The 23,405-nt window shown below is 39.5% G+C and overlaps 1 protein-coding gene across 1 annotated transcript in view; it reads left to right on the top strand.

The window, feature by feature from the left end:
* Nucleotides 1-4,767: 4,767 nt before the first annotated feature.
* Nucleotides 4,768-23,405, top strand: part of RFX6 (regulatory factor X6) — a gene marked incomplete at both ends in the record, with an annotated part of 37,620 nt that continues 18,982 nt past the window's right edge. Inside the window, 6 exons of the mRNA XM_082481341.1 lie at nt 4,768-4,966; nt 5,218-5,374; nt 7,025-7,148; nt 8,662-8,723; nt 16,551-16,628; nt 19,572-19,599. Of these exons, the coding sequence (XP_082337467.1) occupies nt 4,768-4,966; nt 5,218-5,374; nt 7,025-7,148; nt 8,662-8,723; nt 16,551-16,628; nt 19,572-19,599 (648 nt within the window). The remainder of the gene's footprint in view (nt 4,967-5,217; nt 5,375-7,024; nt 7,149-8,661; nt 8,724-16,550; nt 16,629-19,571; nt 19,600-23,405) is intronic.

Raw genomic sequence — 23,405 nt, 5'->3', positions numbered from 1 at the left:
CTCCTGACTACTACAGGATGAGAGCCGTGTTCCCAGCTTCCTGGGAAATTTGAAACCTACCTCTTCTCAGCTGTGGCAGCAAGTGTTCAAAACACAGATGAGAATCAGATTTAGCCTTCAGGAAAGGCTTTTATTTCTTATGGTATTACTACCTTAAATATCTATTTTTTAGACAAGATATGAAATATCTTGCTCTAAAATTACTGCTTCTTTGGCTTCTAAGACACCTACAGAACATCTACGCATAATCAACTGAAATGCGAGGATATTCTCCCCATCTGCTGCAGTATTTGTTAGGTGCCACTGTGCTGATTCACACGCAGTGCAGGGAGAAAAGCAGTCCCTGCTGCAGGAGGGTCAGTCCAAGAGTCCATTCTTCTAAACATGTTAAGGCTGGAAAAGGACAATAGCTTAAAACTTAAGTTAGATCCCGAAGATTTGTTTCTAGCATGGAATCCAGTTTGCAAATTTTGGGTTTGCAGCTCAGAGATGTTTGCTAAAAAGGACTCAGAGCGCTTTTCTAGCCATGATACTACCCTTGGAAGAGAGTACAAGGATAAGAATGCTAAGCGATAATAAAAGCAGAATATTTTGTTTGTATGAAATATGACCTTTTCATCAGGATGAATGCTTCTGAGATTACATCAAACAACAGAAAACTAGGAATTAACTCCTTGAGGTAAAAAGAGTAGGACACAATGTGTTAGTTATTTTGTGAGACACCTTTTCAGTTCCCTCAAATCAACACCTTCAATGGGCAGGTGTGACAACTTCTCACATCTAAGGTCCAGTAAACAGAAGATGGGTTTGTGATGATTTGCTTATGCTGGAATAGGTACTTCAGAATGCATTAGTGAGGCAAAGGCTCTAGGGAAGTCAGGCAGATGAACAAAAATAATAGCAAAGGTGTCACTGAAGGCAGAGTTGAGGTCTGGCTCAGCAGACTGGTAAATGAACTTGCAAATGGAAGCAACATGGTACAAAGAGAATGGTGGTAACTGGATGGAAGCAGGGATGGTCTGAAAGAAGGTAATGAGGGATGAAATAAGAAAGATAGAAGATGAAGACCAAAGCTAGGGCAATTGTTTTAGTCACAAGAGTGTGAAAATACTACAATTTTTAAGAAAGTTATAAAAAAAAATTGCAAAGAAGGGAAGAAAGTTACTTGACATTGCAAACCTGTGGACAACTCTGTGGGGTTTCTGGCTGGGTTTGGCAGTTCATGTTGGGAGTTCCATGATGCCAGTAAAATAACCCAGATGTATGATGCAGCTACCAGAAAGACGACAATTAAAACTACTCTGAGAGCTCCCTGACAGCAAAGCATGACATGGTGACTGCTGAGTAGGAACACTCTGAGAAATGGAAAAGAAACCTTCCATTGAGATACAAAAAGGCAAAACCAAGTTCAAGCAAAGAGAAAAAAATAGGTTGGAAAGAGTTGGAAGGCAGGAGCAACACTGGAAGACACAAGGAGATGCAAGAAACTGGTACAGCCAATTTAATGGTACAGGTTTGTTTTTAGTAATGAAATGACAAGAGAGTCAGACAGGAGACATGATAACGGTCCTCAAATACTGAAAAAGTGATGAAAATAGAACTACAGTAATCATGTTCTTAGAGAAAAGAAGCAATGGACACAAGGTGAAGGGAAATTATTTGACACTAATGAACATTTTTAATTGACAGATGATCTGGGTATGATGTGACTCTCCATCATCAGAGATCTTTGATAACAAGTGAGATAGATAAACAATTTTAGGAATCATATAGGTATAACAATGCCTGTCTGTAAACCTGCCTTGTTTCTTCTGGAAAGGATGGTATGGACAAGATAATGCCTATCTGTCCATTAAGTCTTTCAGGACTATAGTCCGTGACTGTGAAAATGACACTGAATGAGAAAATAAGCAAAAATTTCAAGAACATCAGCAGGAATAAGTGGCAGAGGATAAGATAATGAACTTGGAGACTGTACGCCCACATTGTCAAGCACAGCTACATATCAACAGGAGGGATGGGCTGGCTCAGCTGAGCAGCAGTCCCTGTGACTTTGTAAGCACATACAGCACCAACCTCCAACTACAGAAAAACATTTTCTATGAAGCAAAAGGATTTGGCTGTTTTATTGCTGCGTGAGTGAACAATTCAAACACCACGGCTTTCCTTTGCTTGCCAGGATTAATCTTTCCATCTTATAAATTACTTTAATTGCCAATGGTTTCATAAAAAAACTTTTAAAAATAATTTGAGTTTATTAAAGAGTTCTGTCTATTATCTGTCATAGGAATATACTTTATATTTAATTTATTGTATGTTGCTTATTAATAAAATCCCTTATTTCCATTAATTATAGAGTAGATATGTTTGCTTACATATTGGTGCTGGATGATGTACCTGTTCTCGTGCATGCTTTAAACATTATGTGTTTACTTAGGAGCACTGGCTTATCCACTTTTCTTTCTTTACTACTGCAAACACAAGCTTAGTTTTATACAAAGCTGGTAACACCACACAGCAATCGTTCACTGGCTTTGAAAGAACAAGTATGAGCCAGGAAAGGTTACTAGGTCCAAGGAGAACTTCTGTTTACTGAAAAAGCTCTTAAAATCATCATCAGTTTTAGGTAAAGCTAATTAAATGAGTGCCTGGCCCTCAGAAGGGACAGGAAGGGACTACAAATTGCTGTTGCCCCAGGGTGGAAACTAGCTGGCCCCTGAGTCCCGTCACACAGTTAATCCCCGTGTTGATGGTGGCTAGAATTCATTAGCATCATCTAGGATATTCTGACATCATAGCAGAGGAGAAACCTGCTCTTACGCAACAAATGACTACATTTAGCTCCATATTACCAAAAAGATGATGGTACATTGGATTTTGCTCACAAAAGATTCAACACAACAATTAGTAGCTGGGAGGTTTTGTTATACTGTAGAAATACTGATCCTTGTGGGCCAAATTTTGAAGTACTCGGGTCAGTCAAAAGTCACAGAGAAGTCAGTGGGTCAAATGTGATTTTACTGTAACCTCAAAGCAAAGCCATTGAAACCAGAAGCTGAACTGTCTCAGCGAGTTATGCTAAGAACTGATGCACTGACAAAGTCACGTATGAACATAGGCATATGGACATAGCCATGTATAGCAACACATACGAAGTAGAAGGGAACATGGGAACAGTGAAGAAATGTTTGAATGGAGTAACCAGTAAGGAAGGAAATGTATTTTACACAGTTAAGGGAAGAGGTGTACGTAGAAGCAGCAGAAAGTTCAGGTTAAACGCCATTTTCAACTCTGAGACTCTCTTATGGGTCTTCATTTCTGAAGTCTGTCATTCATACTTATGACACGGTTTTGAGCTTTTTGGCAAATATGGGCACACCTGGGCATTTGTTAAATACGGATGCGACACAGCTGATAGCTGGTCTGATAACGCACCTGTGCTGGAGTGGAAGTGGTAATATTCTTCTGCTTTGTACCGCTGGTGGGACCCATGACCTGAAGTGCAACAGAAGACTGGAAGAGAGCAGGAGGAAGAACAGCTCTTCACAAGCTTTGTGTCTGTGATAGCCCAACACTACTTGATGGCTAGAAGAATGCCTCTAGCATTCATCTGATACAGCATTTCAGGGCCGCTTGCCACCACAAGCCATGGACCAATTTCCCAGCCCTTATCTGGGAGGAGCATGATGATTTAGCTTTAACAAGGATGTATTAAAACAGTGGATGTTGCAGTGATCGGCCTAATTTTCCATCCTACTGACAACGCCGCTCTCTGGAAAAAGCAGGGACCACCTTTCCGTGATCATCCCCTGCCATCTCTCTCAGATAGCGTGCTGAAATGCAGCAAAGCAGAGATGCGTCTGCCAGACCAACGCGATTTATTTGTACAAAATCAAGATGTTTTGTTCCGACACCCACAAAATTACGCTAGGAAACAACGAAAATACTGACAGTAACAGGCGGTGCCCAGGAGGGTGCCATGGCCTGCCAGCCACGGCCCGCTCCCCCTCACGGCCTTGTGACTGTCAGGAGGCCGCTGCGAGGAGCGGAGCCGCCGGCAGCCACCCCTCGCCCTCCCCCGCGGGGATGAGGGGAGCCCCCGCGGCCGCCCTCCGCCGTGAAGCGATGAGGGGAACCCCCACCGCCACCCCCTTGCCCCCGCCGCGGCGGGGCTGCGGGCCAAGAGCTACCCGCTGACACAAGGGAGAGCCATCGCCGGCGGTAGTTAATTATTAAGTCCCCAGCAGATCCGCTCCGGGCCGGCCCCCATCAACCTCCCGGGCCTCCAAGCCATCGCCCCGTCCCCTGCCGGCCGGGCGCGACCAGCCTGCCTGAGCACCGCGGCGGGCGGGGAGGCGGGAGGCAGGGACGGAGGTGGGGGGAAGACACCTCCGGGACCCCATCCAAGGCGGAGCCCGCTCCGCGGGCGCGGGGGAGCTGCCGTGAGGAGGGAGTGGCGCCCGCGGGCCCGGCCGCCTCTGCCCGCCGGGGAGCCATGCAGCCTCCCTGGAAGACGCCGTAGGGCACACCTGTCCGCCGCCGCCGCCCCCGCATCGCCTCTCCTCCCCCTCACGCCGCCGGCGTCGGCGCTTGGCTGACACCGTCTCCCGCAGAAGCCCCGCAGAAAAGGCCGGCGCGGCTCATGCCCCAGCCGGCGCCCCCCGCGCCCTAAGGCCGCCGCCGCGCCCGTCCCGTCCCGTCCCCCTCCCGCCGCCCATGGGCGCCGCCTGCGCCGCGGCGGAGCAGAGCAGGCGCCGGTGAGGAGCAATGGCTAAGGGACCCGAGCAAGAGGACGCCTTTCTGCACCTCCCGGCCGCGCAGGCAGTGTCCGCCGCCGCGCAGGAGGAGTGCTACGCGGGCTTGGTGGGGCGAGGCTTGCTGCCCTACGCCGAGGAGGCGCTGTGCGCCGCGGCGGGGGCCGAGAGGGGGCCGCCGGAGCCGGCGCTGCCGGCCGGCATCAAGTCAGGTAAGAGGCGGGGTGCCGGCAGCGTTCTCTCGTCAGCCCGCGGCCGGGGCAGGTGCGGCGGGCGGCCGAACCGTCGCGGCTGGTGGGGGCGAGGCGGGGGCGCGAGGCGGGGGCGGTGGGGCTCGTCCCCTCAGGCGGCGGCGGGCAGGGCGGCCGGTTAAACGGGCGTCGGGAGGAGGCGGCGGCGGTGCCGCCGCCTGGCCCTAACGATGCCCTCGGGTTTCTCTTCTTGTCCCCCCGGCGGCGCTCAGAAACACGCTTTAACAGCGAAGCCCTCTCCTCGGAAGAAGAGGATGCGGATAGTCGCGACGGCGCACTAAAAGCCGCGGACCGGAGCCCGTCTGCGAAGAAAAGCGTCGCGCAGATCATGAAGGACAAGAAGAAGCAGACGCAGCTCACCCTGCAATGGTAGGGCTCCGGCCCCGGTGGTGAGACCCCGCCGCCCGCCTCCGCCCCGGGGACCGCTCGGCCGGCGGGGACACCCCCGCCTCTGCCCCCCGCTGCCACCGGCAGGACCCCGCCGGCCGGTCCCTGGGGCCCGCAGGGACATTTATTTAAAAGCTGAGGCGGCGAGGAGGGTTGCATCTCGCAGATCCTTTAGATATAGTTGTCGTTTGTGGGGTTGTGGGATGTTTGGTTAGTTGGGTTTTGGTTGCGGTTTTTTTTGGTTTTTTTTTTTCCGCATAAGCCTCGTCTGCAAATAAGGACATCCACCCCCGAATTTCTGATTTTTTTATTTTTTTTTTAAATTAGCAGAGGTTTATTGGTGAGCAGAAATCTCTGTCAGATTCTCACAGTACGTGGCTATCGATGAAATGTATGGAAAAAAGGTAGAAATGAAATATTACTTAAGAATTACACTTGTGAATAGATGTTTTAATTATCCTTTAAGGCTATGACAGATTTTTACTGTCTTCTAATATATTTTTTTTTTTTTGCATTATATTCTACCATCCATGGAAGCCCTAACTTTACCTCATTTTATCTGGGAAAAAATTACCCAAATAAGAGGTCAAATTCTGTAGACAGTAATGGATGAAAGCTTCTACTAAAGCACTCTTGAAATCGGGGAGGACTGCTGTTGAATTAAATGGGACCTTAGTTACCAAATGCAGACTGTAAATCTAGATTTATTTTTTTTTTTCCTTCCAACCGAAAAATGAGAGTAATCCAAATTACCTAGTTTCTTAGTCTAGTTTACATCTGACTTCTGAGTGTAATTGTAAGGATTTGAGTCTGATGACTCAGTGCAAAATTATTCAGTATGTAGCGTTTACTACACAGTATTTTCGTACAGATTTGTGTAATTTGAGAAATAAACTTATTGCACATCATCCCAGGATTAGCAAATAATGTAAATTGATAAAGAAAAGAAATAGGACAACAGTGAAATACCCAGCTGTTACCAAGAGTTCAGCTCAAATGAAGACAGCCAGTTTTTTAATTCAGTTTTTAAAATTTTACTGTAATGACCATCACTAGACACTTGTATTCTGTAAACTGATTGGGAAGCTACATCAAAATGCACCCCCTTCAGAAAAAGCCAGTTATTTGCTTTTCAGTGTAGTTTGGTCAAGAAGCAGTTTCAGGTCCAGCATGGAAATTAAAAAGCAAAAATAGGAAGAAAAGAGATATTTGCCCAGGTATTAAAGATATAGTGGGATAGAAGATGCAAGTTCAAGCCCCTGCTCTATTCAAAGGACAGACCTATACCCAAGTCTTTCGTAGTCTAGTTAGTGCTCTTATTTTCAGAGCAAGGCTGGCTTCTAGGTGATGATCATTTAATTGTTTATATAAAGCAAAAACGTCCAGACATTGAAAAAGACTCAGTAAGAAAGGGGACCTGGCCCCAGGTTTCCATATTCTGAAGATAACCAAAGCACCAAGTGTGGAGTCAGTCTGTAGTGTTTGTCTTCTTCAGGAGAAATCTGTGTGCTCTCTTGGAATTCTTCAGTAAAATTAAAAAGTAAAGAGGGCAGTACTGAAAACCAGAAGGAAAATAAAATCAGGACACATGGCATGTTCCTTCTTACTCTGGCAGTTTCTTTCTCTGTACAGGCTGGAAGAAAACTACATTGTCTGTGAAGGAGTTTGTTTACCAAGATGCATCCTTTATGCACATTATTTAGATTTCTGCAGAAAAGAGAAGCTGGAACCTGCCTGTGCTGCAACTTTTGGGAAGGTAAAGAATAAATGCCTTCATAATGGGTTAGATTAATTCTCTGATAGAATCACAATTTATTACACCTGTGTCAAAATTCCTCTCATATTCACATGTTTTCTACTGCTAATGTACATGGGATCAGACTAACTACAGTGTTCCATATGAAGGGATTTCATGACATCAGCTTTAGGTGAATGAAACTGAAATTCCCTTGATTTATTGTTATTTCATACAAAAAAAAGGAATTCTATGTGAGAGCTTTTTTTTTTTTTTTTGTCTTTTTGATGATGACATTAATAGGGTTCTTTCCACAAAACCAGATCTGACATGGAGGACGCTTTTAATTATACTAAAGGTAGTGTAAAGTGAGAAAGAAAGAAGCAATACAAGAAGGGTAACAAAAAGTAATAACACAAAGAGCCCTTGAATGAAAAATTGTTGATTCATCCTCTTCTCTACCCTTCCCTACAATTAATCCTGAAATCCTTTAATGAAAGGGAGATGTGAACTCTCAAAATTAAATCCTAAGTAGTTAGTGAAACAGGAAACCAAAAATGCTTCAAGGATCATCTTTTTTTAAACAGTACTGATCTAGTCACTGTTCATACATAGAAAAATGCATTAATTTAATTAAATAATAATGGATTTAAAATGCAGTTCATAAAATGTTCACTTACTAACTTTTTCCTCTTGAATTGGATATACTGAGAAAGTGTGTGTCTAATTTTCATTACACAGTTTCAGTATAAATGAGGAAGACAGACCATTTCTATTTAAACATTGTTTTGACAGTGATCTACCTATTAGATGTATCTATTAGATCTACCTCTATTACTGAATTACTTTTTTACTTAATAAACCTTTTGCCTTAAGCATCATTCTTTACAGGAAAAGTAGGATGCTTTTAGGGCACTAATCTCAATCTCAGGAGTCCAGTGACAGAATGTTTTGCTTGACTTGGATTAAATCACATAATATAAATTCTTTCTGTACAGCATAGAGCTAACAGAAACTTTCATAGAATTTCAATAAGCATAAATATGTTTAAGAATGTCCAGCACTTTTATAGTGAAGAACAGAGAAATACCCATGAGGCAAATATCACACTTCCAAAATAAAAAGATCAGTTTATTTTTCGTTGTTTGTCTTTGAAAACAGAATAGCTTGAGGCCAGATCTTTCCCTCGTTTCGTTTACATCTCTGAAGCAAAAGATAAAGTTGTACTTTAGGGACCCGAAAGGGACAGGATTCTGGAGAAGAAAAATAGATTTTATGTTGTATAAGTGAAAACAAAAAAGAACAGGTGGGAAGGAGTTTATGGGTGGGAAGACTGGAGGTACACAGAGAGGTGGACCAGGACAGAAGGACCTCTGCAGTATAAAACATGCTTGTTTACTTTGTGACATAAGCGTCATAAATATTTATTCATGGACTGCATTAGACCACATATTTACACTACAATTTTTTCCATGAATAAATTGCTAAGAAAGTATACCTGTATTAGAAATTAATACAGTTATTTTCTCTTTAGACCATTCGCCAGAAATTCCCTCTCCTTACCACAAGGCGGCTTGGAACAAGGGGCCATTCAAAGTAAGGCACAGTTATCTATGTAGCCACTTACAGAATACATTCTAGGAAGGACATGTATTCCCATGTTTCCATAATATATACTAATTGGCACGGGGGTTTATTCAGATGGTAAGCTGCAAGTGATAACTTCCATGTACATGATGAAACTGATGTTTGAGTTTGAAAACATTACTGCAGGCATAATTTCTGAAATTAAACTGATTAAGCTTCTAAAACTTGTCATTATTTTTATAGACTCATGCATTTGTTGCAAATATATGTCAAAATGTTATATATTAAAAACTTTATATAATACATATATCTTTGGTACAGCTGTTCATCTTTCTTTAAATAATGTGCAATTTAACTATCATTTTATTTGCCCTTTGCAAATCTAACAACTTTCATTGTGTTCTCTACATAACAATATGGATTAATATAAAGACACTAGGAAAAAAAGCATTGTCTTAAATCTAGGAGAAGATATACATCTGCTCTTTGTTGTTGGCAATTTATAACAGCTCTGAAAAGTACACAACCTATAGTGCGGTCATTTAATAAATAATGTATCCAATTAATTTGTATATTTGATCTGTGGAATATTAGGCTGTAGGAATAGAACACGGATAATTATATATCACCTGCCGTGAAACTCTTATTAACTCTGTTTCTGGCACTATGATTTGGCCATGATAAACTTATTGTAAAACTGTGGTGGCAATGCTAACAACATATTCCCTTACGTCCACCCTCCCTCCTTTGTCCTGATGTTAAGACTGCTGAGGAAGGACTGATGAGTTGTCCCCAGTTTGGTTTTGTTTTTTAGAGGGGAATGCTACTTCTTAAGGAAATGAAAAATTGTGTGGTGTATTGATGTAAGGAATGTAGAGAAGTAAAAATAATGCTTTAGGGTATTGCTAATGTCAAGTTATGAGTTAGGTAATTTTAGGAAACTTCTATCCCTGTTTGGGGAGTCACAAATACAACAATTCTCTGTATTGCCTGAAACCATGACTGGCTCTGAGCTTCCCTGAATATTGTGCTTTAAATTGTTATTTCAGTGTTTATCAATATCTGGTTTTAAAAAATTTTTAAACCTAAATACTGTGCACATACAATTCTGTATAAAATAGGACTAGTTAAATAATTTTGTTCTTTTAAAGCAACTCTCCAAAAACTTGTCAGTTTTCAATCCCAAATCAAATTTAGACCAGATTCTTAGCTGTATATTTCTATTGATTTCAGAACAGGTTTTTCTAAAAATAAGACATTGCTATGAGGAGCAAATTAGGATCGATACTGTGTCCAGCTTTCTGTGTATGTATAACATTAAACATTTATTATTAATGCCTATATTTTAGGAGATGCATGCCTTTAAATATGTAAGTATCCCTAGGATTTTTCTCATGCTTAAATTTACAAATGTGTTCCTGTACTTATGGAATAAAATTCATGAAACTATCCTTGACTTAGAGAAGAAAGCACGAGTTGATGGTTTACTGAAACAAAATGAAACCCCAGAAAAGGAGCAAAGAAACATTTTGCTAATGAATAAGATAGAAAACCAGAATACTGGTAGAAATAGAAAAAAATCAAACATTCTGATTGTTTGAGAAAATCTTTATTTTGAACAACTTAGCCTTGAAAGACAAAGTAACTTTTGTCTTTCAGTAATTTATAAGAAAACTCAAAATGAAAGGAGGCTGGAAGGTAAAAAAAATACAGGGTTGTGATTTTCCTAAGTGCTTTGCAATATATTAAGAATATCTGAAAGATGTATTGTTTACTTCTATAATTTCTGGGGGTTGTTTGATGTTTTTATGCTTGGTTTTCTTCCTGCCTTAGAAATATATGAAATAACCAGTTGATTCCACCTTAGTATTGTTGAACTATGCATCAGAGATGTCATTCATGATTTTTTTTTTCAGTTGGTTTTGTTGCAATGAAGATGGGGAAGAACTTAAATTCCAAATTTTTACAGAGACATTTTATTTCTTGAGTATGTCTCAGGTATTTATTTTAAATAATCATTAATAAAAATAAAATCTAAAGGAAATACTCTCCCTGCTTTAGCAGGGGCCATTGGACTAGATGGTCTCTAGCGGTCCCTTCCAGCCCCTACCATTCTGTGAATTAAGTCCTGCATAGAATATTTTTCCTTTTTTTAACAAAGGACAGTTCTTACATAGTTTCTGTCACAGTGTTACAAATTCATTATCCATTGACTTTTTTTCAGGAGAGAGTACACAATCTGTATTGTATAGAGGAAAACTGGAACTGAAATTAATTTCTCCTTTTGTAGATGACCTCCATATGCTGAATAGAGGGGTTTTGAGGAGAATTACTATTAGCAAGGTTATTTGTAGGGGAAAAGAGGGATTTCATATATTGTCTGCTGTGGTAAAGTTCATCTATGGTTACAGACATATGCTAATGTAGACATAGTCAGCTTTACAAATGGACAAGATATTAGGAGACCTGGCATTCACAATCTGTGCAGGAATATTTGACAACCTCCTGATTCATCAATGCCTTGGTTAAGTCTTAGGTTCGTAACCCAACATATTTGGAGAAGCACTTTCAACTTGTAATGAATGAGACAATACAAGGGGAAAAGTCTCTGACATATCTAATGAATTGATATATAAGATCCAATCAAGATCCAAACTTCTAAAATGTATCACGTGTCTGCATAATTTAAAGCACAGTAAGTCAACATCGATTAAGTAAAGGAGTATGTTTCAAATATAGTTTTTGACATGAGAATCTAGCTACAAAATTAATTGTGTTGGGACACGTGTCACTATATTCCCCTTTTCTTGAAGACATTTAACAGTATTAGCACAGAAATACCTCATGCCCAACATTTCTTCGGCTGATCCCATATCCCTCCTGACCTTGGTGGTATTATATGCCATATTTCTATATGGATTAACTGTTCTTGCACAATTTCCTCAAAGGGATGAGGCATCAGCAGGTTTTGTTTGAACATCTGTCATTTGTTTCTCCTTATTTTTTTTTCCATTGGAGTTTTCCTCAGAGACTTTTCCTTTGCAATTCTCATTTACACCAAGATACATTTACATTGTTCTTGCTGTGCAAAAAAGGATCTCACAAAAGGCACAAATGTCAATATCTTTGGTTCAGAGACTGAATACAGCAGCAAGTAGTCATAGAGAAGTGGCACTACAGATAATAGCCACTGATTGTCTGCCTGTCTATCTATCTATCTCTGATGTTATGGACCATATTCCCCTCAGAACCACAGACTCACTGAGTAGCAAATTCGTTTCTGCTTTCACCAGGTAGCAGTTAGTCACACAAATATCATTTACAGAAGTAGTTCCATTAAATTAATAAGCAAATTAATGGACTGCTCATCAGTTTCAGTAAATGACTAGTTACCCTCTGCTTTTATGTCAGCATGGACTCTAAATGTTGTAAGCTGTTTCTGTGTGGAACAAAGCTGGGTTACTGGGACTGGTAAGAGACACTTACTAGCAATTAAATCTTACTTTTTTTAAGCATGGTAGTGTAGTGACATTGTTTTATTTCTGTTGTTGCTCTCATTATTTCCATATAATGTTAGTAGGAGCAGTGCCAGTACTAAGTATTCCTAACAGTGAAGGTTCTTATGGCAGTATTGCCTAGTAGTGCTGATCATTGTCCAGGATTCTGCTGAGCCAGATGCTGCAAAAGCATGAAAGGAAAAAGACAAGTCCTCTCCAATGGAATAATTGTTCTTATATTGCAAAGAAAAGCTAACTCCTCAGGAATAAAGTGCCTTACTGGGCACTGCATGCATACAGAGTAACATATCGATAAAGCCTGGCTGTGGTCAGAAGCAAGCAGAGAAAATTAATTCCCTTTTCCATCATCTTCAAGGTGACAGAAATTGGTTTTCTCCCACACTGAAACAAGGCCAAGCTCTTTCTAGCATTCTCATAAGCATGAATTGGATTTGAGAAAGATCTGCTGCTCTAAGGTGTGAAATAGATACACAAATGTTAGCTCCTCATCTGATTCCAAGCAACTTTTATCATCTCCAGTCCTGGGCAAAGGAGGACTTAAAAATGGGTCTAATAAATCCTAGAACTTTGATCCTCAGAGTCAGAGTGTCTTGCTGTGTGCTTACATCCAACAACCCATTTGTACAAAAGTGTCAGTACTAAAACACTCATTTAAATATTTGGCCAAGAAAGTACAACACATTAGACACAGTTTTGTTAACAAGGTTCGTTTAACTCTCATGCCTGTGCTAATCACTCCAGATTGCTGAATGTAGGGGAAGTTTTCTATAACCCTGCTGAGTGGGAGAAGACCCAGCACAATAAATATGGCAAACTGCTCTTAAATTAGTATTTCATAAGCAACAGTTGTCTGTGTAGCAGGGTCTGAATCCACCTTTTTGCATAGGTCATGTTGAAGGTACTGTGGTCACTGCTAGAATTTAGTTATAATCTTCATGGTCCATGAATTACCTGGAGCAGCTATTCAGGAAAACGTATATACTGCTCAGTTCATACACACAGAAGACTGTTTGAGCTCAAGTTACAATTTAATTTCTTTGTAGACTTTGATCGATGATGAATCTTAGCTTTTATCCATCATGTCTGAAAACCATTATCTTATTTATTAGGAGTGATTTAGTGGGTTAATAAAACTGATATGGCAGCTGGCCCTGTGATAACAAGTTATTGCAAGTCCCTGAACAGCTTAAGCCTATCATTTCCTTATCAGCTATCATTTGTGTCAGTGTATGCTAAAATCAGGGCTACTAGTTGCATAGGAACATATGTTACAACAAACCACTGAAATTAAAATAGGAAAGCAGTTCAGTTTGGTTTTTAAATGGTCTGTTAAGAAAATTGAGAATAAGTTCCTTATGATGACTGGTTTCATTTTATTAATTATACAATAGAAGTACAACAGAGTAAAATACATCTATACTGTACATACACATAGAAATATGGATATGAAGAGACAGAAGGAGGGTACTTGAAGTTGCAGGTTAAAGATGTTATCAGTGTGTCAGGAATGGGTATTCTACTCTCAACAGGGAGTCCAAAATAAGCTATTTAGCTAATTAATTTGGCTTGTAAAAGAATAAAAATCTTTATACCTTATTAGTCTATGCAGTATTCCAGACAGAGCTTGAAAAGTACGGAATATAATTTTTTTAATTGCTTCTGTGTCATGACTGGAAAGCTATATTTTTTAGAACTAAAAATTCAACTACACAAATCACTGAATGAAGTTAGAATGATAACTGCTATGCTTTTAAGACACACTGAATAGGTACTGAAAATATCCATTCTCTATATAACAAAATGTGGCAATGGTATCTTGGGGCATTCCAGAGCAGGGACAAGTATTTTTGCCTACCACTGGAAACCTGAGAATCCAAATCATACAAAGGTTCCTGTTTCCAGCCCAAATATGTTAATATTGAATTAAATGCTGAACAATCTAGAAATTTAATCCTAACTTTTTAAAGAAGTAATGCTTTCCCTTGGCCTCTGCCCCATTCCAACTTTAGCAGAAGGAAATTCCAAATTTGTGGTGAAAGTGAAGTTTTATTTTTAGAATTTAAAAAATGGCATGTGATTGAAACTGGGAGATTTAGGGTGTTGGAATGAGATGTAGGCAACTGCTTGCTTACATAGCCAATGACAAATGTGCAGATAACATTGTTAAAGAAGTAGTCACAGCTCTATTTTGTTTTTCATCCTATTCAATGCACAACCTTTGTAATGTCAAGACTAAGTAAATGCTGTTATTTCAAAGAACCCATACATGTATATTTTCAATACCTCTCATGTCACATCTGAAATTACTTCTTTTTCATAAAAGAAGAAAAAACGTTCATGGTTTTAGCATTTGTGTCAGAACTCTGTCAAATATTAGGAGTTTCCAGATCCAGGTTTTTGGCCCAAGTCTATCTGTTTAATCCTCCTACACCAAAAGTGGTGGTTGAAAACCTTCAGGACTTTAATTCACAACATAGGTGACACAGTACTGTATGTGAAATGGAGGACAACTGTCTAGCATTATGACATTTAATGAAAAGTCCTGTTGGCATCCTGTACTACCTTGAGATGTCACTTTGCTTTGATCAGCCAACGCTGACTTTAATGGATATAAAATGAACCCTTAGAGCAGATGGTCCTATGTCTGAGCTTCTGAGTATGAACGGGTATCTAAAAATGGTCAGTTCACCACATCACCATCCCTCAGAAAAAACACATGAGGCAAGAAAACTAATAGTAAAGAAAGAGGTGAGAAAATTTTGGTCTTCTTCTGGGTCGCCAGGTACCCCTGCAATCTAGTGGTGTTCTGTGGACTCATTGGTTTCAGACAAAGAGTAAAAGCTATGATGTTTAACAGCAGCCACCTTCTGTCACATTTCTTGGCTGTAAAATCCTGAATGTGCACAACAGAAACAAAATGTTTCACTCATAAACAACAACAAAAAAACCCCACAAATGTCCCGAAACAAAATGTCTATTTCAGCTATGAATTTCAAAGCTACCTAGGCTAAGCAAATGTATCACCCTAATGAACATTTTCTTGAATATCATTTGTATCTAATGCCTTTAGTCAGCTTTGTAAATGTAAAGCATTTGAGGGTTTTGTTCTTATCTGTCACTGTTCCATACAAGATAAACCAGTAAGATAGTGATTTTTTTTTAATGAGCATCACCAGAAACAGCAGAGATGAGCTGAAAACTTTTGTGTATGTGTTCTATGAACTATTTGCAGGGGGCTTTGTGTCTTAAGAGTGAATTTCTTCAAACTTTTGAGATGTTTCAGTGAAATTGATGCAATGTGTTACAAAGTGTTACCTCTGCGTTTGGCTTGGTTTACATACAATGTACTTGAACTACAAGTATTGCTTTGAAGCAGTTCAGTTAAACCAGCTGCCATGGTGTTTTCAGGCTAACTTTAGTAAAAAACAAATGATCCTGAGTATACTGGGCATAACATTCTTAGACAAATTTGGTTTAACACAATCAGTTTTAAAATCTATTGAGTGGAATTTATAAGACAGGGCCTATCACCTTTGATAGATGAACTCAAGCAAACTTTGCTATGACCGGTAAGAAATAGCTGCCCCCAGCTTGCTCTCCTGCCCTTCTCCTGAAGGTCACTTCTTTTGTAGCAAAATCAGTGGAAAGCAGTAAGTATCTACTGCATAACCAGTTTCCTTTGGACCAACCCACCCTTTTTAGTGTCTTTGGTTAAGGTGTTGGGCTCAGCACTGCAGAGGCTGAGTGACAGGCACATTTCCTTCTTCGAGCTTTATTGGGAACAGTAATCTCCAGGAGACCAGAAAGGGAGACAAATGTGTATGAGAACGGCTTAAGCAGCTAAATAATTCAGCTGAGTCGGTCAGCCTACAACCTGAGAGAAGAATGAATAAATGACATGTTAGCATTTTTAGCCATAGGAGGCTGAACACTAATTTATAGGGTACACTGGTGAGTTATTTTCAACTGAAGATTGCTCTGTGGGACTATCTGAATATAACAGCGCCCTTTCAACAAACAAATTAAAATGAAAGAGAATGCACATTAGGGAAGATAGATGTAACGCGTTTCTAGGAGATTTGCTGTTCCAGCTATGTTCTTGTAGGAGAGAAAATATTTTGAATTCAAAGCTCATAGCCTTGAATTTTGGATTGAATCATGACAATATTGTTTTCTATAAGATCAGATTTTGTTCCATGTCAGTGAAAGGAATTGGTAGAGACTGCTAAGAAAAGTTTTCCGAAAGCATTGAAAATCAATTTGACAATTTGCTTTACATGCCATGTCACTCATAAACACTCCTCTTTTTTTTCCACAGGTATCACTATTATGGAATTGGCATTAAAGAAAGCAGCGCGTACTACCACTCTGTGTATTCTGGAAAAGGCTTAACCAGGTACAACAATACAACTTCTGAGATTTAGACAGTGAAAGTCTAACTTTAACCTTCCCTTAGGAAGGTATTTGTAGGACGATAATTTTTGTTGATACCAGAACTAGTATTGCTGTGTATCTCAATGTCTGGCACTCCTAGATCTGAGTAGCAGTTTGCTCCCTAAAGACATCAATTTTGTTTTAAGAGGTTGATCTACATCTTTTGCTAGTGTCTTCCAGTATGGCCCCACCACAGTCACTGTAGACCTGCGCCAACTGATACCAGCAGGAGATTTGTTCAAGTTCGTGTAAGGCAGCAAAACACCATTTCCAGGACACTTTTCGCATTTTGTTTGCTTGTGTGTCACCCTCTGAGTTCTTTCCCCAGGACAGCTTCCCATTATGAAACGTCTGGAGAATGGTGTGAAGCTGGCACCTGTGGGCAGGAGGGAGGGGTCAGTGTAGATTAATATTTACAGGTCCTTTGACTGGCTAATATCAGTTTAAACCTAACCCAGGAAGCTCTAATTATATTTATTTAAGGGACAGCTAGCAGGATCAATACGTTACGATAGCTGCCTGTTGGTTTGCCAAAGATTAATAGTTCGTAAAACAAATGTCTCTGTTCACATATGGCTTGAATGACGGCTTTCATTGTCTACAGCAGTATAAGTGGGGACTCTGAGAAAGGAAAGGGATAAATGAGTTTATAATCACACATAGAAAATTCAACTGCTGGTAGATTTAAGTTATATCCAAAGAGACTTTTTCTAAACAATAGGACAAGTGTAAAAATTAAGGGTAATGCTGCCAATGATGCTTAAAAGGAAGGGATCTCTTCACTCCAGGACTTAAGGCATAATAGACTGGAATATGCCATTTCCTTGTGCAGTATTTATCCAGAGCTGCGGAGGTGTTGCTGGTACACAGCGAGAGGAGGTTCTTTCGTAATACAGAATTATCTTGAACAAATTGCTCATTTAATTGACTAAAAGGCAGTTATTTTCATTTAAGAGAATATAATCACTCTTACTCCTCAGCTTTATGTCAGCCGGTGCCCTTTTCATGTAAAGCTCTGTCTTTGCACAATCTAGCAGCAATGAATGCAAAGAAAGTGGAACTTCTGTAAAATTCCCCATGGCTGGATTTCCAAAGGTATACACTCACATAAAGATGGCATAGATACTCTCTAAGATTTTCAGGAGTGCTCACTAGATTCACTATTTAGGAACATTTTCTTTGTGTTAGGACTTGTGGTCTCATGTACGAGATGTTGAGTTTTCAGGGTCCAGCAGTCAAATTGCCTCCCTAGCTGATTTAGAACAGAAGCTCAAATACTCATTTTGCAGTCTGTGGTTGGATTTGTCTGTGTGAAGAGAATGACGCAGTAGCCTGGGGTTAAGAACAAGCTTCTGGGTAAGGAAAGAGTCAGGCAGTGTAGGGATTCAAAACTGAGAGTGAATCTCCTGGTTGCTGGCGGCTGCATGTAATGATCCATCATAAAATCTGTCCTTTGTCTAATGCCTGTTCTGGTACCTGAGCTATAAAAATCATTCCTGGATCAAGCTTGGGGCAGAAATAGGCAGGGAAAATACATGGGTTTGATAGTGGTATCAGATCACACTATACCCATGCACAAATATAGGCATATGGAGGGCTTTACCACAAGGCTTGCATGTTAGGAGGCAGCTTGTCAAAAGATTAGAAGGGGCAATGGGCCTCAGTTTAGTTGCCTAAATATAGGCCTCTATTGCCATTTCAAACTTAATTGGAATTCATGTATTAATATTTAGGTGATCGAACTGAGTACAATAGTGCTTAAATACCTAACACCAAACATCATTAGAATCCACAACACTGTGTGAAGGGTAGCTTTAGCGAGCAATTAAGGCTCTGGAGGAGCAATGCTAGCAGATGCTGCCTCGTGTTTTTGCTGTACATTCTGTGTACATTTTGCTGCATGCGTGGAAATCCACAGTCCATAACAAATACATCCAGCTATGAAGCTAATTAACTCCACATTGTAATCAACCGAATGATGCCTTCTTTCATACTTATCGATCAACAACCAAGGGAACTCTGTAGGTAACATATGCTGGATCATCATGTGATGCTAACTGTCGGGTGCCTGTGCCTGGCCTGGGCAGGAGGAATTCCACAACTGCTCTGGTTTTCTGTCCTGCCAGCAGAGCATCTCAACAGCATGAAATCACTATATTGCCACTAATAATTATAAGACTTCATGTTGCCCAAGGTATCTTATCAGTTGGCAGCTAGCAGAACAGGAAGTAACAGTAATCAAACAACATTTATCATTATACTGATCCATTAGAATCTCTATCATTACACATCCTCTAATTTAGTAGTTATAATTTAAAATGTGCGCTTTCTAATTTCTGCAGTGAAGAGTTGCTTCATAGTCCAGTGACTTCATTAGGCATTTCTCAATTGGACTCTTAATAGGACATTCACTATATTGCAACATATTTTTGACAGTTAATGAATCTTTGAGCTCAGAAATGCATTTCACCTGCATCAAAATAATGCTGTGGTGAAAAAGAATGGAAAATCACTATGTTTTCTTCATTTTCCTGAGAAGTGTAAATTCTAGGTATATTTTTTCTACTCTGAATTTACTCAGCTATGGACTTGCACCTATGCTGCCCTTTTGATATTAGCGAAGTTGCAAAGATCCAAAGAAAAAACTGAACCCAGCATTTATACTTTACTGTTTGGTCAGTGATCTGAATCTTCATGTTTTAGAAGACATCAATAGGTATTCTGATATTCTCAGGCACTTGCAAACCAACGGAAGAAGTTAAGAAAAAAGCATGATTTTTATTATAATTACATTTGGAGAAATGTGATTATTTTTCTAATTGATCTATTTTATATGTGTATATATACACAAACTCTAAAAATGTTCTGCTCATAAAAAAATAATCAAATGTGTTTATTTTCAAAGGTTCTCTGGAAGTAAGCTAAAGAATGAGGTAAGTGCTGTAGTCTTTCCTTTCACTTCTGTTGTAATCCAAATATTAGGTGACTTGTGGTTTTCTTCACATTAATTTCTTTGAAAATTACAGCAATATTTTTCATTAAAGATTAGACTGCATAACCTTTTTTTGTGAAGGTGAGTGTTTGTTCCTCTAAATATTCAAAGGAAAATAAGATTGGAAGGCAACTTCTGACGTTCCTGTTCCAATCCAGTTCCCAGTCACCATAGAGGTTCGTAACAGACCCTCTTAAGCAAAGGATCAAGCTCTAGCTTAATTTTTTGCATCCATTACTTTTGCAGGGAGGTTTTTTCAGAGTTTCATGTCACTGATTAGAAGCCAAAAGATTTTTTTTTTAATAGACTGAATTTTATACCTCCTGATCAGGATTGTCTTTATTTTTTTGCTCTTTGTGACAGTTCCCTGTGATATGTCTTTTTGCTGCTTTTGCCTTCTAGATGGAACAAGCAACAGCTTTTAGTCGCTTCTGATCAGCCTTATAGCTTTTCACTCTACTTGTTCCAATTTGAATATCTTTATAGAAAAAAAACACATAAGGTCTTGTAAATGGCATGCCTCCAACTTCTATTGGAAATAACCCTTCTGAAGAACGCTAGGACTGCGTCTGTTTTTTGTTTGTTGGTTGTTTTTTTTTTCTAACAGGTCGCTTATATTTTCACTACTGTATCCTATGGTATAGTCACTATCATTCTGGTCATATTTATAATAGAAAATTATGGATCGTTGTACATTAAGGGTTAAGGATTGCTCCCAGGATTGTTATTTGACACTGAGTTCAACTGGCGTGGAATAGCCTCCATCTATATTATTAAACTCCCGCGCCTACAAAACAACATAGGCACATCTCAGCCACATTGCCAAGGAGAAAAGCGTCTAGCATGCAGTAACTGTTGAAGCACGACTAGGAAATGCTTGGGAGACTGCTAACTGGCCAAAAGAATGCCAGGGGCCATTCTGAGTAATACTGTTCCAGTATTGCCTGGGAACATTCCCTGACACCATTTAATTTACCAGACTAAATATACCCTCAGTGATCAACTGATACACAGCAAGTCTTTTGCCTTTTTCATTTCCAGATAAGCAACTTCTAGCTGATAGCAGAAATTCTTATTGGTCGCTGAGGGTGTAGCTTTGCTCTATTGATTTTCATCCCCTTTATTGCCATTATCTCAAAGCCATCCAGGCCTTTCTACATGACCTTTTGGTCGTCGTCTTTGTTGATGATTTCGCTAGCTCATGTCAGCCAGTTTAATCTATGAAATGTTCAATGAGATCAGCCGCAAGTCTAGTCTCTGAGAATCTTCACTTCAATCCCTTTTCAACCCAGTAGTTTCCCTGTCAACACAACTTGTTAGCATTTCAGCTGGAGTCAGTTTCTTAAACATTTTACGTTCTTGTACTAATCCCCATTCTCACCAGCATAACTAATCATTTCCCATGGTGACACCACGTCAAGTATTTTAGTGAGGTTCAGATAGATTAGATCTGCTGCATTTTCCCTGTTTAGATAATCAGCTATCTTATCGAAAAGAAGATAGCGCTGTGCCATGGGATATTCCAAACACATTCAAGGATTCATGAGTGCTACTACAGCATTCATTCTTTCAGCGTTTTGAGGGAGAAAATTTCTGGTTCCCTTGGCACAAATGAATGCACATTTACTTCCATCTCTGATGTGCCATTCTCAGTCTGCTTGGGAATTGACAGTCTCATAAACCTGTCTTGCCTCTGCCCCACAGTTCAATACCTTGGTCCTCCCAGAAAAAGAATCACAGAGAAGTTGGTGGAAATAAGTGAAAAAGAGCACATCAGTATGAGGTTTTGATTGTCTATCTCTGTGTTCTCTAAAGTTATTCAGTCAGGTCTTAAAAGAAAAAAACGGCTTTCATGGTAATAACTGAATTTTAACAAACTCATCATAGTGAAAATTTGGCAACATACTTTCCATTAAAGTGAACAGGTGATATATCCTTATTCAGTTGCTGGAAAGTACATGCAATTAAGTATTCCAGAAAGATTTACAATGATTGCATAAGGTGTAATTCTCAGTAGGAACATAAAGACATCGAAAAGATGTTAAAGCACTGATTGTCTAAATATACTGAGTAAATGGCATTTGAATGAACACTTATTGAGTGCCAGGGACACTGTTTACTTCTGGTATGTTTTATCACATTTTCTAGTATTCTCTCTGTAGGGGGAGATATCAGCAAATTCTTTTATCTAAACCAGTTAGTGCACCATTAGAGTCTGCATGGTTAATTAGGCAGATAATATTACTGTCATTATCTTAATGTTAAATGACCATTAGAAACAGATGGCATTAAATTGAAAGGGCAAGTGGCAGTGGGTTAAAATATTAAGTCTAGAACTGAGGCACAGTCATATAAGTCCATTAGCAAGGTAAAAAAAAAATTGCAGATTATTTTCTCTTAAAATTTCCACCGCCATCACTGCCTTCTTTTAAGTGAACCAATACCTTTTAATCAGAGCTTTTAATATATTTCATGGGTAATTGCATAATAAAATCATTGAGATTACTCCTGTTAGTAAAAAAAAAAACAAACCTCCTGATACTGATAGGCAATTATAAAACTGCAAAAGTATTGACACAAAGAAGTACTAATGTTTCTAAATTTCTGTAATTTCTTTGACTTAGAGCTTTATATGTATTTGAACAGTAGATAGCACAGGCAAAGTGTGTTTACGTAATGCATGCTTTCATTCCTTGCTGTCTGTTTTGGCAGACATATCACCCTATAAAAATAAGGACGTATACATCATGAATGTCAGTTACAGCAATAGTTTTCTGAATTCAGTATTTGGGAGAATTTCCCTTGAACTGATCTCCAATTGGTGAGTCAACAGATATAGGAAAATAGTCCCTTTTGCACACTTTTGCACTGCATGTTACTATATGCCTGCTATTCCCACTTCAGTGAAATCTGACTGTATGCAAAGGGGTAGGAGAAGGCCACTGCAAGTACCATTCAAATGCCTAGTGCATGTTCATAAATTCCATCCATTAGTACAAAGGGAATCTGCACAGAAGTAGTGGATTTACTGCAGGAATATGCAGAAGGCCTGCTCAAGGCCCTGAACGCTGCCTTGACATAAGGACTGAGTGGGCCAAAATGGAACAAAGGGTTTCAGTCAAATAGTCATCTTTAGGTTTGAATGCAATCCTGTGGAAATAAGTACAATTCAGTCAGTAAGGGCAGAATCATAATACAGGTTTTGTTGTTTGTATTATAAATATAAGCATAGTGACACTATATCACTACAGAATATTACTGCTCAGCTTTAATGAGAAGTAGACTAAATCGGATTTTGTGAGAATATTAAGTTAGGAGTCTAACCAAGGGTTGATTTATCATATATTGCTCCATGGTCAGTATCCACACATATGAGGCTGCTTGTTGTTTCATCCTTCAATCCCATCTCTCCAAAGGCTGGCATCTCATAATTTTTCAAGATCTTTTCTCAGTCTTTGTCTATGATATTTCAGATGTCACAAGTTAAAGAGGCTTAAGAACTCTAAGAACAGCAAGGAACTCTCAGATCAGCAGAGTTTAGTATAATTCAGGAGAAATATATCTTGTCTCCAGGTCAGCATTGACTGTTTCTCAACAAAGTAACTGGAAAACACCAAACGGCTGGGAATATTCTTATTGTGATATGAAACCATGATCATATTAATGGATGCTTTGTTTATTTCCCTTTCTTGTTCCTAAAGAGTTAGCAAAATAAAAATTATTTATTCTCTTCCTTTAAGTCCCTTT

This window comes from Vanellus vanellus, assembly GCF_965231255.1.
Source record: "Vanellus vanellus genome assembly, chromosome: 3".
Lineage (NCBI taxonomy): Eukaryota > Metazoa > Chordata > Aves > Charadriiformes > Charadriidae > Vanellus > Vanellus vanellus.
The sequence above is the reverse complement of the archived record's forward strand: the minus strand, read 5'-3'. Positions and strand labels throughout refer to the sequence as shown.